The sequence below is a fragment of the Corythoichthys intestinalis genome, chromosome 22 (genome assembly GCF_030265065.1).
Source record: "Corythoichthys intestinalis isolate RoL2023-P3 chromosome 22, ASM3026506v1, whole genome shotgun sequence".
Classification (NCBI taxonomy): Eukaryota; Metazoa; Chordata; class Actinopteri; order Syngnathiformes; family Syngnathidae; genus Corythoichthys; species Corythoichthys intestinalis.
The window spans coordinates 25,351,123-25,365,107 of record NC_080416.1 but is presented as its reverse complement, the minus strand read 5'-3'; the positions used below and the strand labels follow the sequence as shown (position 1 = coordinate 25,365,107).

General features: G+C 43.8%; 2 protein-coding genes across 4 annotated transcripts in view; one reads left to right on the top strand and one right to left on the bottom strand.

The window, feature by feature from the left end:
* The window catches only part of hsd17b8 (hydroxysteroid (17-beta) dehydrogenase 8), a 37,536-nt gene that overhangs the window by 12,671 nt on the left and 10,880 nt on the right, over positions 1-13,985 (top strand). The window lies entirely within an intron of this gene.
* Positions 1,621-13,985, bottom strand: part of LOC130910404 (collagen alpha-2(XI) chain) — an 81,780-nt gene continuing 69,415 nt past the window's right edge. For all 3 annotated transcript variants that reach the window (XM_057827662.1, XM_057827663.1, XM_057827664.1), the window contains 41 exons: positions 12,281-12,334; positions 12,162-12,206; positions 11,993-12,046; positions 11,855-11,899; positions 11,717-11,770; positions 11,517-11,624; positions 11,336-11,389; positions 11,197-11,250; positions 11,087-11,131; positions 10,963-11,016; positions 10,810-10,854; positions 10,676-10,729; positions 10,543-10,596; positions 10,410-10,463; positions 10,135-10,332; positions 10,012-10,065; positions 9,781-9,888; positions 9,593-9,700; positions 9,417-9,470; positions 9,283-9,336; positions 9,097-9,204; positions 8,964-9,017; positions 8,837-8,890; positions 8,700-8,753; positions 8,553-8,606; positions 8,356-8,463; positions 8,231-8,284; positions 8,089-8,142; positions 7,950-8,003; positions 7,796-7,849; positions 7,500-7,607; positions 7,366-7,419; positions 7,118-7,279; positions 6,987-7,040; positions 4,411-4,446; positions 4,275-4,328; positions 3,918-4,203; positions 3,716-3,825; positions 3,541-3,609; positions 3,220-3,456; positions 1,621-3,103 (listed from right to left, as the gene is read on the bottom strand). In XM_057827662.1, coding sequence (XP_057683645.1) covers positions 2,957-3,103; positions 3,220-3,456; positions 3,541-3,609; positions 3,716-3,825; positions 3,918-4,203; positions 4,275-4,328; positions 4,411-4,446; positions 6,987-7,040; positions 7,118-7,279; positions 7,366-7,419; positions 7,500-7,607; positions 7,796-7,849; positions 7,950-8,003; positions 8,089-8,142; positions 8,231-8,284; positions 8,356-8,463; positions 8,553-8,606; positions 8,700-8,753; positions 8,837-8,890; positions 8,964-9,017; positions 9,097-9,204; positions 9,283-9,336; positions 9,417-9,470; positions 9,593-9,700; positions 9,781-9,888; positions 10,012-10,065; positions 10,135-10,332; positions 10,410-10,463; positions 10,543-10,596; positions 10,676-10,729; positions 10,810-10,854; positions 10,963-11,016; positions 11,087-11,131; positions 11,197-11,250; positions 11,336-11,389; positions 11,517-11,624; positions 11,717-11,770; positions 11,855-11,899; positions 11,993-12,046; positions 12,162-12,206; positions 12,281-12,334 — 3,315 coding nt within the window. In that variant the 3' untranslated portion in view covers positions 1,621-2,956. The remainder of the gene's footprint in view (positions 3,104-3,219; positions 3,457-3,540; positions 3,610-3,715; positions 3,826-3,917; positions 4,204-4,274; positions 4,329-4,410; positions 4,447-6,986; positions 7,041-7,117; positions 7,280-7,365; positions 7,420-7,499; positions 7,608-7,795; positions 7,850-7,949; positions 8,004-8,088; positions 8,143-8,230; positions 8,285-8,355; positions 8,464-8,552; positions 8,607-8,699; positions 8,754-8,836; positions 8,891-8,963; positions 9,018-9,096; positions 9,205-9,282; positions 9,337-9,416; positions 9,471-9,592; positions 9,701-9,780; positions 9,889-10,011; positions 10,066-10,134; positions 10,333-10,409; positions 10,464-10,542; positions 10,597-10,675; positions 10,730-10,809; positions 10,855-10,962; positions 11,017-11,086; positions 11,132-11,196; positions 11,251-11,335; positions 11,390-11,516; positions 11,625-11,716; positions 11,771-11,854; positions 11,900-11,992; positions 12,047-12,161; positions 12,207-12,280; positions 12,335-13,985) is intronic.

The window sequence follows — 13,985 nt, the reverse complement described above, 5'->3', positions numbered from 1 at the left end:
CTTTCCTTTACACAGATCAGTCGTCTTGGTCCCTTTGCAGAAAAACAGCCCCAAAGCATGATGTTTCCACCCACATGCTTCACAGTGGGTATGGTGTTCTTCGGATGCAATTCAGTATTCTTTCTCCTCCAAACACGAGAACCTGCATTTCTACCAAAAAGGTCTACTTTGGTTTCATCTGACCATAACACATTCTCCCAGTCCTCCTCTGGATCATCCAAATGCTCTCTAGCGAACCGCAAACGGGCCTGGACGTGTACTTTCTTCAGCAGGGGGACACGTCTAGCAGTGCAGGATTTGAGTCCCTGGTGGTGCATTGTGTTACTGATAGTAGCCTTCGATACTGTGGTCCCAGCTCTCTGTAGGTCATTCGCTAGGTCCCCCCGTGTGGTTCTGGGATTTTTGCTCACCGTTCTTGTTATCATTTTGACGCCACGGGGTGAGATCTTGCATGGAGCCCCAGATCGAGGGAGATTATCAGTGGTCTTGTATGTCTTCCATTTTCTAATAATTGCTCCCACAGTTGATTTCTTTACACCAAGCGTTTTACCTATTGCAGATTCAGTCTTCCCAACCTGGTGCAGGTCTACAATTTTGTCTCTGGTGTCCTTCGACAGCTCTTTGGTCTTGGCCATAGAGGAGTTTGGAGTGTGACTGACTGAGGTTGTGGACAGGTGTCTTTTATACCGATAATGAGTTAAAACAGGTGTCATTAATACAGGTAATGAGGGGAGCCTCGTTAGACCTCGTTAGAAGAAGTTAGACCTCTTTGACAGCCAGAAATCTTGCTTGTTTGTAGGTGACCAAATACTTAGTTTCCACTCTAATTTGGAAATAAATTGTTTAAAAATCAAACAATGTGATTTTCAGGGTTTTTTTTTCTACATTCTGTCTCTCATGGTTGAGGTTTACTCGTGTTGACAATTACAGGCCTCTCTAATCTTTTCAAGTAGGAGAACTTGCACAATTGGTGGTTGACTAAATACTTATTTGCCCCACTGTATGTGTTAATGATCATATCTCATTTGCTGAGATTTCTACCTCAAAGGTTTGGTAAATTAATATGATGATTAAACTGTATTTAAAACTCATTATAATCTTAGTACACATGCAGATTGAGTCATTGACAGAGTAGCAAAGTGAAGTTACAAACTGTAGTTCAATCATTTCTACAGTACTACGCATAAGGTGACACTAAGGTAAAGATATGGTGAATGTTGCCAAAAACATTGACTGAAGCAGTGATTTAGCCACATAACTGTCATCACTTAAGTAGTAGGTAGCACTCACCTGTTTTTTTTTTTTTAATTTTCTTGGTATGCCTTGCGTATTTTCCTGGAGTCTTTCGTTGCCTGGCCATAGGTTGGCATTCAAGAATTTCATTTTATGCACCAAAGCCTCAAAAGAATAAATTCAACAAACCATTTGTATTTTTGATATCGTATCCAAAAATCAATAAATCACACAATCTTGTTCAAAATTATGTTGAGATTTAAACCATTTAAATTACAGTAACTCTACATATACATCTGGGCTTTTTCACGTACAAGCCCACACTATTCACCAACAGTGTCACCTTGTGGCCAGGCTTTATAATGCAAGCGCTGCAGCGCTTCCGTTTGGAAGAAAAACACAAGGCAAAAAGGTCCTTTTCCAAGATTATATATTACAGGAATTAGAAAAATACTTACACACATTATAAAATAATACTTATTTTTCAGCACCATATTTTTTTCACGTCGAAATATCTTCAATAAAAACAAACTAGCGATTGAGGTCGTTCAATCTGAAGGGCATTTTTTTTTTATTTCGTTTAAAGTTTTTGGCCTTTCCCGCCCACTTCCCTGATATATTTAAAAACAAAAACAGCAACAAAATTTAACAAACAGAAACAGGGGAAAAAAATCCACAATATGGCTGACACAGACTGGGAGGCCGGGCAGGTCCCCTTCCTTATCCTCCCCGTCGCCAACACCTCCTGCCCCCTTGCGGTCTCTCGGCCGACGTGAACAGTTAGAAGGTAAAAGTCAAAAGCAGAGGTGGAGAGAGTCACCTTTTAATGGTTACACTGGAAGCAACATTGAACAGCACAGGACAGTCCGAGGGGAAACATAATCCAGCATAGCCGTAGAATCTTTGGTCTGGTCTTCCGAAAAAGGGCCGGTGGAAAAATAAATACAAATGAAATATACCACATCTGATGGAGGGAATAATTGGTGGTCCGTTTCTTTTTTTAATAAATGTCATAGCACCCTGTTTGTTCTTAAATAAATACAATAGAATATCACTATGTCTGTACAAATGGAGTGTAATGCACATTTGCCCAGCTGGAGGCTCGATGACACGGTAAGAGGAGACAAACTGAGTCAAAACTTTTGGCACAATTAGCACTTTTTGCCACACGCGCTCTCTCAGGGAAACATAGATTTTTATTCAGCGAAGACGGCATCACGCCACATTTGCATGGAAATCCATCCCCCCCTCATGCCGGATGTCAGCAGAAAGGTCACAAGAGGCGATCACGCTAACAAGTCGCAAACCTTTTCGGGAAGAATGCTGAGGTTCTTAACCGCAGGGGCGGAGCAAAGGCGGTGTGATGGAGGGGCGGGTGGCAGGCGGGCGAAGGGAGGGAGTAAGGGCAGCCTAGGGGAGGCCAGAAGAGGGCGTTTTTGGGCTGGGCTGTATCACTTGGTAGAAACAACTCTCCCTCTTGATGGTCCTTTCTTCTGAGACCTCTTCATTTTTTTGGTTATTTTTTTGACGTCCATTAATTGTCAAGAGGATGCTACATTGCTCAGGCAACACCATCCCCATATGTGTGTGTCGTTTGTGTGTGTGTGTGTTACATATCATTTACAAGTTAATTTACAAATTATTTGGCATGAATGGCTTGTAAGTGTCTCTAAGTGCGTGTGAGTGTGTGTGCGAGCGTGTGTGTGTGTGTGTGAGTGTGAGATTAGCCTTGGAAGCACACAGGTCCCACTTCAAATCCAAACTGTTGGTTGCTCTCCCCAAAGTCTGACACTTTGATGTCCAGCAGAGGGAGATGTTCCACCTGTGGCGTGTTGATCTCCAGCACTGTCCTGTCGAAGCCTTTGCGATACTGTGGAGACACGTGCAGGAAGAGAATTTTATGTACAATAGCATCATCAAGGACTCTTTAGTGACTCGCTTCCATGTTTGTTAGGGTGTTCTTAGACTTTGAAAACCCCGACTTACAGAGCATCCGTCCACCAGCGCTTTGATGTACGGGTTGGTCTCATAGCTCAGCTCCTCTTCATTGGCGCCCTGGAAGCGCAGTGCCCTCTCGTGGTTGTTGTTTGCGCTCTGGTCGGCCCAGGCCACAGAGCGATGGCAGTTGTAGGTCAGGTTCTGGCGGGCTACGACGCTCAGGAGGCGCAGGAATCCCAGTTGGACTACACCCACTGGCTCACCATCAGAGTCCACGTAATAGAACTGCGTATGGGAAGCACACGTATATGAAGATATGATTTTGAGGAAGGACTTTCAACATGGCGTTTATGGCAAAGAGAGACCGACCTTTCCACCTGTAGCGAACTCACTGTACCATGTACCCGGAGTTTCCTTTTCCCACGAACTCATCTTCACCTGACACCACAGTCACAAAACACATCAGACAAACCACAGCTTCCAGTAGGAGTTGTCAGAACTTTTGGGTCAGTAAACCCCCTTACAATCAAAGAACTGGACTGACCGTGCTGATGCTCTTCTGTGGATACAGGCATGTTTCACCACTGGTGAAGTTACAGAAGACCTTAAAGGAATCTCTGGAGCAGCCCTGGTTGGGGTCGATCCAGTACTCTCCTGTTTTTAGAGGGAGGTGTTGTGAATCATGACATGAAGGTATACTCTCAATGATGATTCATGAGAGGCTGGAGAAGAGAATGTCTTCTCACCATCTTGGAGCTCGGGCTGGCTGAGGCGGAGATCCTGGCAGGTTCTTGCAGGGCTGTCCTGGGTTCCCATGGGGAATCGCATGGTTTCGATCTCCTGCCTTAGTGAGTTGAGGGAGCCGAAGATCTCCTCCATGCCTTCGCTGGCCATCATGAACTCTGCGCCAGCTGTGTCGGAGGCGGGCATTTCCGGGTCAGATTCAGGGAGCAATTGGCTGGCGTCGATGGAGCGCTTGGATTTAGGGCTTCTCTGTATGGGGAGTGGCTGGATGACCTCGCCAGGTGCACCCTGTAAAAAAAAGGATGAAGAATGACTCCGCCTTCATTTTAAAGTTTGCATGTTTGAGAAAAGTTACGCACAGGAGGTCCTGGAGGTCCGGGAACACCTCTTTCTCCTTTAGGACCAGATCCTCCCTACACACAAGAAGAAGAGGAAAGATTCAGAAATTTTTACACCACTGGCATTTCCTGAACAGCACTTAAGTACAATACTCACAGAAGCTCCCTTTGCTCCTTTGACTCCTTGAGGACCCTGAATAAGAAAGGAAATGGAAGAAGATATCAGTGCTGTATATAACTAAAGCGAACAGGGGCCTTAAAACTGCTGAGAGGGTCAACATCAATTCCTACGGTAAAGGAAATTTACCATAGGTGATATGGCATGACTCGGTCTCATGATTGATTCTGAGTTAGCCCTTGGATTATTCAAAAGCTCTAAAATTAAATTGCTAAATAGATATGCTGCTAGAATTAAAGCTTTTCCACCATCACTCATTTTGCGTGCACCTAAAAGTAGGGATGGGAATTGATACGATTTTTACAATTCCGATTCCATTATCAATATTGCTTAACGATTCGATTCTTTAACGATTCTCTTATCGATTCTAATTTGGGGAAAAAGAAGAACAAACATTTTGATTGGCATCGAGTTTGTTTAATCAGAAGTCACAACCTTACAAACTCACAACAACGTCAAAATAGGCCCAAAGCCTCAATGTTAACTGTGGCAATAAATGGCAAATGCACAAGAATGTGTAACTTTTGTGTTGTTGTTGTGTGTTTCCACTCGCGATCGGACACTTGTGTAACTTTTGTGTTGTTGTTGTGTGTTTCCACTCGCGATCGGACACTTAAATCCAGTTCTGTAGTGGTTTGAACGATGTGCTAAGGCTAGCGAATGCATGCTAACCGTTTGTGTTATTACTGTATTAGCAGCTAATCATCACTGATTTACGTTGATGCAAACCTGTTTGTTATTGGGGACGAAATTGATTTGTTTCATTTCTTTTTTTAGTTTCACTCTTCAAGTGATGGTTGAATAAAGTCAGCAAATTATACCAACGTCTTCTGCATCGTCATTTGGGAGTTTAGCTAGCTGTATAGCCAGGACTGAACCTTAGTGTCTCTGTGAGGACAGTGCAGTCGTATTCCCTCCCGATGCAGTTATCTCCACCTTGCAGTGACTGCAAGTCGCTTTGTTTGAATTTTTCCCCGTAAAGTGAAGACACACTGTTGAGCGTTTGAACCTACGCGCTGTCATTGTTATGTTTACAGCTGCAATGCTCGTGCTAAACCATCGTAACCTTTCATTTTCACCCTCTTTCCTGGTGAAGTGTAGCCAAACTTTGGAGCGAGTGGTTCTTGGCGCCATGCTAGTTTGATGCGTATGGACAACAAGACACGTCATGATGCATTACGCGTCTTTAGGAATCGTTAAAGGGATCGTTAAGGCGTTTTCATTGTGATGTCGAGGCCTCGAAACACTAGGAACCGGTTCGGAATTGGAATCGGATTTCGATTACCATCCCTACCTAAAAGGTACCGTATTTTTCGGACTATAAGTCGCGTTTTTTTTCATATTTTGGCTGGGGGTGCGACTTATACTCAGGAGCGACTTATGTGTGGAATTATTAACACATTATGATATAATTTCACATCTTATTTTGGTGTTTTGCAGTGACACTGATGGTTTTGTAAAGTTGTTAGCATGTTCTTATGCTATAGTTATCTGAATAACTCTTTATAGCTATGGCCACGTTCGCGTTCTGCCTATGGCAGTGTATGTTCAATTGTATTATTGACTTTTTTTATCTTGAAATGGATGCATTTAGTTTGTGGCGCTTTCACGCCCACGTGAGGGCGCACTCGCACTTGTTTACGTGACACGCCAGAAGAAGACTGACAGCTACGTATCTCTGAGTGAGTGAGTTAGCTAGAGAGAATAGACGGATGCGAACCTACTTTCATTGTTTATGCTTTTAAATCATCTCTACAGAGGCAACGCCTGCGTGTATCATCTTTTCTGTTGTTGTTGTGTGTTTTCCACCCGCGATCGGACACTTAGAGCCAGTTGTGTGGCTGTTTGAACGATGTGCTAATGATAGCGAACGCATGCTAACCTGTTACTTATTACTAATAGTACCTAATTATCATTTATTTACGTTGATGCGAACCTGTTTTCTATCGAGGACCAAATTGATTCAGCAAATTATATGGACGTCCAGCATTGTCTTTTGGGAGTTCGCTGTACAGCCAGGACCGAGCTGTAGCGTAGCACAGTATATTCACATTTCGTTGTTCATGCACTGTACACTGTATATTTATTTAGCATGTTGTTCTCTATTGTATTTTTATATTAAATTGCCTTTCAAGATGACATATCTGTTCTATGTGTTGGATTTTATCAAGTAAATTTCCCCCCAAAATTCGACTTATACTCCGGTGCGACTTGTATATGTTTTTTTTCTCTTCGTTGGGCATTTTATGGCTGGATCGACTTATACTCAGGAGCGACTTGTAGTCCGAAAAATACGGTAAAACTGCTTTTGAGACACAGTATTTTGCAAAATCAGCCTTTGCTTAAGGTTTGATAAATCACGTCATATTATTACAGAATTATCGCAGTAAATTTTAGGTTAAACGTTACAAAATGAACTGCAACAGATTTTTGCAATTTTGGCTGTCACAGTTCTGTGCAGCTTTTTTGTAGACCGGATTTTTGCACCCACAAATCTTAAAACCAGGCGCGAGGTCTCACAAAATGCAGTAAGAAAGAAAATTGCGACCACTCACAGGAAGACCAGGAGGACCAGCAGGGCCAAGGGGTCCAGTGCCACCGGGCATTCCCTGTAATCAGCAGTAAACAGACACATCAGAACCATCATTATCATTGCCCACCTCACATGTTTTTATGTTAGACTTACAGTCTCTCCCTTGGGTCCGTTGGATCCATGAGGTCCGGGCAAACCTCGGTCTCCCTTCTCTCCCTGCTCTCCTGGAGGTCCAATAAGGCCAATAAGACCTGGATGTCCTTTCTCTCCTTTCGCACCAGGGTCTCCTCGCAGACCGAGCAAACCAGGTGGTCCCTGGAGAGGAGTTAGAAAGATTGGAACCAAAATTATATGAATGCAGAAGAAAGGTATTCAAGAAAAAGAGGATAATGGGGTCTTACAACAGGTCCGGGTGGTCCCTTTGGTCCGGCTGGGCCGGGAGATCCTTGCTCACCCTAAAATATATAATATGGTGTAATCTTGAGAGAAAACATGAGAAATTCTGCATTACCTAAAAAACAGTTTTTTTACTGACCACTGATCCTGGGAGACCTCGCAGACCTTCAGTTCCTGGTTTTCCTGGCTGGCCCTGAGGACCAACTGGACCGGTCTTTCCTGGTGGGCCAAGGGCACCTGTGTCACCCTATGATGGGACAAACACAAAATATAAAGTTTTGTATACCGTCAATAATTGTTACGTAATAAATAAACTGTATGCTGAAAGCCTTTTCACACTAGCACACAGTGTCAAAGGTCATGTGGCAACACGGAAACAGTACAGGACCTCACGTGCCAGCATGAACAATTTTGACCAATTTTGGAAGTACTGACCTTGGTTCCCTTTTCTCCTTGTCGCCCCTCAGCTCCTCTTGCTCCAGCAGGACCCTAAAAATAGGCAAACAATTCATGACATCTGGTGTGCTATATGTTAGCTGTAATTTATGTTTGTGCCATTCTGCCTCGAAATAGGGAGTGTTGATCGTACCCTCTTTCCTGGTGGGCCAGGAGGTCCATTCTCTCCAGGGGGACCAGGAGAACCCTAAAAAAAGACAGGCGCATGAGTGTCATTATAAAGCAGCACGTTTGAGAAGGCGTCAAAAGAATAATATGATTTGGGCACTTACAGATTCTCCCTGTTCACCATCTTCTCCTTGCTCTCCTTTGGCACCATCTGCACCCTGAGAGGGAAACAAGCAGGGTTGTTTGAACCTATTTTCAGTTCTTTAATAAAGAAAAGAAACCAGAAATGCTCTGGATGTCACTTACTCTGGGTCCAACCTCACCAGGAGGACCAGGATCACCAGGGAAACCAACTGGACCCTAACGACAACAACACTGCAGATGTTACAATTGAGCAAATTACAAGATAGACATTAATGAAAGAGTCTTACAGGATTTCCTTTAGGACCATCATCTCCAGGTCGTCCTCGTCCTCCAGCAACACCAGCGGTTCCAGGTTGTCCGGCCTCTCCCTTCTCTCCACGCTCACCGCGAGGACCCTGGCAATAGGGCGGCAAAAACGTTAATCCGTCTGGTATGACTCTATCAATCGTCTCCTTTTCGCTCTACTAAATAAAAAGGTTCTCACCTTCTTTCCTGGTTCTCCACCGATTCCGGGTGGTCCAGCCTCTCCAGGCTCTCCCTGTGAAGGACACAGTACAGAATGAACATTTCTTGTGTGCAGGAAAGATTAAAGCACCTTCACCGAATGCAAGTGAGAATCGAAAGACTGTACCTTCTCTCCAATAGGGCCAGGATTACCCAAACCTCCAGGAGGACCTTGAGGGCCCTGGAAAAAAGGGATTTCCATTTGGTATCAATAATGTACACATAAATCTCAAGGTAATATCATGCAATGAACTGCAAACTCACATCAGCTCCGCTTGGTCCAGCTGGGCCACGGGGTCCTGGTGGGCCTGGAGGTCCCTGTATAGATGCACATGTTTTATTATTATGGATTATTAATCACATCTGCTTTGACACCTCTTTCTATACTTACCAAAGGTCCAACATCTCCATTCTCACCCTTCTCGCCTGGTGGTCCAGGCAATCCCTTGGTGTCAGAAATGAAAGATGGTTTGAGCTGCCTGGTCTTCAAAATCAAAATATAATCCCAACTATCATGGATTAACCTGCAGTCCAATGGGTCCAGGTGCTCCGGGGAATCCTCGGGATCCTTCATCTCCCTTGGCACCAAAAGGCCCCTGTTGGCCCCTTGGTCCGAGCTCACCATCAGCACCCTGTTCACAAAGGAGAAAAGAAGGATGATGCTTCCATCTGCTGGAGAGGACAACATTAAGATAAAGTATGATACTCACAGCAGGACCAGGTTGACCAACGGGACCCATTGGCCCAGGTGGACCAGGAGGTCCCTTAAAAACAAGAAGCACGAAAACAGCAGTTAGACTAAATGTTATGATTTTAAGTTCTTTTTTAGTTAAGTTGTACTCACGTGCTCTCCTTTTCCTCCCTTGGCTCCCTTCTGGCCGTGTTCACCGACCTCACCCTGCAATGACATGTAAAGTTATGGGAAGAATCCCAAAAATTCCAAAAACTGCTGGATTGAACCAGCACCATTCTCCAAAATTATTTCCACAGATCAGAATCTTGTCACTCTCTGCCACTGACCTTATCTCCGTCCTCACCAGGTCCTCCTGGGGTTCCGGCAGGGCCTGGAAGACCCACTGGACCCTGGACTCCATCCCGACCTGCAGGGCCGATTGGGCCTTTCTCACCCTGAGTCACGATCATAACAATAACACATTAAAAACGTGCATATGAAGTCTAACATGTGGACCAATTCAACAAAAACTCACAGGAACACCCTTCTCTCCAGCGTTACCAGGAGGTCCTTGTGGGCCTGGTCTACCAGGGGGTCCGACAGGTCCAGCAGTGCCAGCAGGACCTCTCTCACCAGGAGATCCCTGTTAAGGTAGAATTTAACAGACTCTAGGTTTACATGATTAAACTAAGCAGAACGTCTACATAAATAGTAAGTAAATAGTGCATTGCAAGCTACTTTATGAATAGTTTAATTTAAAACGTACAGCAGATCCAGGTGGTCCGGGGGGTCCTTCGCTTCCCTTAAGTCCTCCACCACCCTAAAAAAAACCCCCACAGGAATTCAGCATTGATGGTGGAAAATATCTTGTGGTCCATTAGCTACTCACTGGGGTACCGGGCAGTCCTCTCTCTCCTGGGAAACCTCTCAGTCCAGGGGGTCCATCTTTACCTGGACCTCCAGGGGGGCCTGGATCTCCCTTTGTGCCTTCCTTGCCCGAGGGGCCTGAAAGTCCCTGCTCTCCAGGTGGACCTGGTGGTCCAGGATGGCCACGCTCACCTAAGGGACCAGTCTCTCCAGATGGGCCCTAACAAAAACATGATTGAGAAAGATTGAGATGTTTCCACAAATTTACAATTCCTGCAATGTTGTATCTCAACTCACTTGAGGTCCGACAACTCCAGGAGGACCTGGTGGACCCATCTTTCCTTGGAAACCCTGAAAAATAAGAGGTCCAGTGAGTTGCTGTCAGAAGTTCTCACTTTTCCTTCAAACAAGAGGCAAAACTTCAACTTACAACTTCTCCTCTCTGGCCGGGGTGTCCAGGCAGTCCATCCTTTCCTGGTGGTCCCTGTGCGGATATACCAAAAAAGCCTTACACCAAGCTTGATCATACGGATTACTTAAGAGAATCTACCACGCTCACTCACAGGCGGTCCCTTTGGTCCTGGGAAACCATTGGCTCCCTGAGGTCCGGGCAGTCCCTGTTGACACAGCAAAGCATGATTAAGAAGATGATTTTCAAACTGAGGAGGTTGTCACCAAGTGATTGACTAGATCTCACCCTCTCTCCAAGTGGACCAGGGGGGCCGTCACTTCCTGAAGTTCCCTAATGATCAGCAAGACAAATATCAAACAGAGAATGAAGCCATGGAAAGTGTTTGTCTTTAAAATTGATTTCCTGGCTTTCCAGGATGTTTTCTGCGTGCGGACTTACCTTTGCGCCAGGCTTTCCAGTGGCCCCTCGTGGTCCTCTCTGTCCTCTAGGACCCTAATGGGCGCAGACAGTGAAATGATCAGAAAAGGGACAAGAGAAAAGGTATCTTTACGATAAACTTTACCGTTGGGCCCCTTTGTCCTCTTGGTCCTGATTTGCCTGCCAGACCCTGAAAGACAAACCAACACAATCACAAAGCTTTTAACAAACAAAATTGTGACATTACTCCCTTACCCTTGTTCCTTTCTCGCCGTTAGTGCCAGGGAATCCTGGGAATCCTAGAGATCCCTACAAAACAATAGACTTGTACAAACTTCTGCACAGAACAGATGAACTCAACTAGCCAACATAATGTTTGAGCTGATCTTCTTACCTTGGGTCCTTGTCTTCCAGGGTAGCCCGGAAGTCCAGGTACTCCGAGTTTGCCCTAAACCACATTGCCTCTTTAATGAGTGGTCAGTCAACTCAATCAAACGGTGAACAAATTTCAATCACGTTTCTTTAGAATCAAAATATAGTATCAGCGAATTGACCTCACGGATAATAACGCATACCTTTTCGCCAATGGGACCGAGAGGACCGACCTCACCAGGGGGACCGACTCGACCTTTTGGTCCCTCTGGGCCATCCTCACCTCTGGGGCCTGAAACGCCGATCTCACCCTGCCAATCAGAGAATAAATACACTCCACTGAATAAGAGCGTTTACAAATAATAACACAGGAGGTGGGATTAGACCAGGTGCTCGATGTTACCCTCTCTCCTTTGACACCAAAGTCTCCCTTGATTCCAGGGAAGCCATCTTCTCCCTAAAGATACCAACAGAAAGTTCGGTCATACGCTCGTTGCTTGTGTGTAACAAGCAGAGTTTTGCTCAGGAGATGATCACGCACCTTCTCTCCCTTGTGGCCCTTCAGTCCTCGAATTCCTTGCTCCCCCTGCAATCATAGTGCATTGGAAGATTCTCAGAAACTATTGGACAAAAAATCAGAAGTAGCATCCAAGATTTAAAGGTTCCTAATATAACTGACCTTGATTCCGCGAGGGCCAGGATAACCAATAGCACCCTGGGGGCCGTTAGGGCCCTGCAGACAAATACAGGATATAAATTTAATCAATCGTATTTAGCATAGGGCTGTTTAGATATTTCTTCTGTAACAAGTCTTTGTGTTATGGATGCTCTGTTTCAGTTCTACTGACCTGGTTTCCTTTGGTGCCGGTTGGCCCCTCTTTTCCTGGGTGACCCTTAGAAGGAACAATGGAGGTTTTAATAACATTTAACCATAAAAAACAAAACAAAAGTGAAACATTGAACTCACAGGAGGGCCGTCAGCGCCTGGCATTCCTGGCAGACCTGGTTTTCCTGTAGGTCCCTGCAGGATGTAACAATTTAGGGTGTGGCAAAAAATCGATTATTAGATGCATCGCGATTCGACACGTGACAATTCGATTACAATTCATAAATGTTCAAAAACAAAGATTTTCTCTAATAACTTTATGACAGCTACTACTAGCTGAACGAAATTCAAGACATGTCTGCCGCCCGGACATCGTTAATGGACGCATGCACAACGTTATGATGGATGCAGCTAGTTACTGAGTGATAGATTTACTCCGTTTCAAAAGACTCGAAAATAAATTCGTGTATGAGACAGGCAGGCCCCGGCTGTCGCGCTTTGGGTCCTCTTCTGTGCGCAAATTATTTTTTAAAGCGAGAGGGGAAGAGAAATTGTTTGTTGCTCCTTGTCTTTCAGTTGTCCAGCAGTAGGTTCAAGTCGTATTTATTTGAAAAAGTCACTAGTGTTTTGCTAAGTCCCGTGTCTGTCTACCAGAGGTAAGTACACGAACCCCCTTGTACTGTTTAGCTTTTATTGTTGTTGTTTTTTAGATGTTACTAGTTAGCGCCGAGCGCTATGCTAGTTAGCAACTTCGCTAACATGTATTTCCATGTCAAGTTGTGCGTTGTTTGGTGGTGTACAAAAGTTATTCCAATGCATAACGTTTAAAACAAGGATTAAGTACAGCGGTAACACCACAAACATGCGAAATAGTACAGAAATCTGTGAAAACAAAGTATATTAGTTAGAAGAAGTCTTATTTCTAAAGACACTTTGTTTGTTTCCAGAAAATGTGGAATTCATTCCACCAGTGTAAATTTTATTGTATTGTTGAGAGAAAAAAGTACTGCCTTTGAAACAGCTAATGTTTTTGCATCTTCTTGTGAAAAAGAGCATCTCAAGGTCAGCTACATGTTGTAAAGGCATGTTTAGAAATAAGCACTGCCTTTAAAATGGTTAATGTTTGCACTTTTTTGTAAAAAAAAAAAAAAAAGCAGTTTAAGGGTAGCTTTTTGGTGTATTGGCATGTTTCCATCGTTACTGTTGAATCATTAGGATATTACAAATAAATAATGGACATAAATTTGTTTGGCTACTTTATTAATTAGCAATGCATGATGCATCGATAATCGTGATCATCGTCAATATCATCGTTCAATAATCAAATCATAGCACCCTGAATCGTAATCCAATCAAATCTTGGGATGCCTAAGATGGCACACCCCTAGTAACAATGGGCTCAATTACACTTTTTCTTTATTTTAATTAGTTTTCCACCGATACCATTTTTTGGCCCCGATACCGATACCTGGCTGTGCAGTATCGGCCGATACCATACCGATACCACCCCGATTATATATATATATATATATATATATATATATATTTTTTTTTCCCAAAGAGCTACATAATTGGATGTGAAATCATTGCTATCAAGGCTTTGTCAGGCTGTTGCTTACCTTTGCAAAATAGGAAAAAGTACACTAAACCCTTGTAGACAATAGTTGAATAAACCTTCCGCTCTCAAAGGCCAAAATAGTGCTAAATTTGTGAAATTAATAAAACATGTATAATACTAGCCCAACAGTAAGAAAGTAAAAATAAATTCATAATAATAAACTCTGAATGAACTGAATAAACTTTTTTAAACCTCTCAAAGTCCAAACAGTGCAACTTTCATGAAATT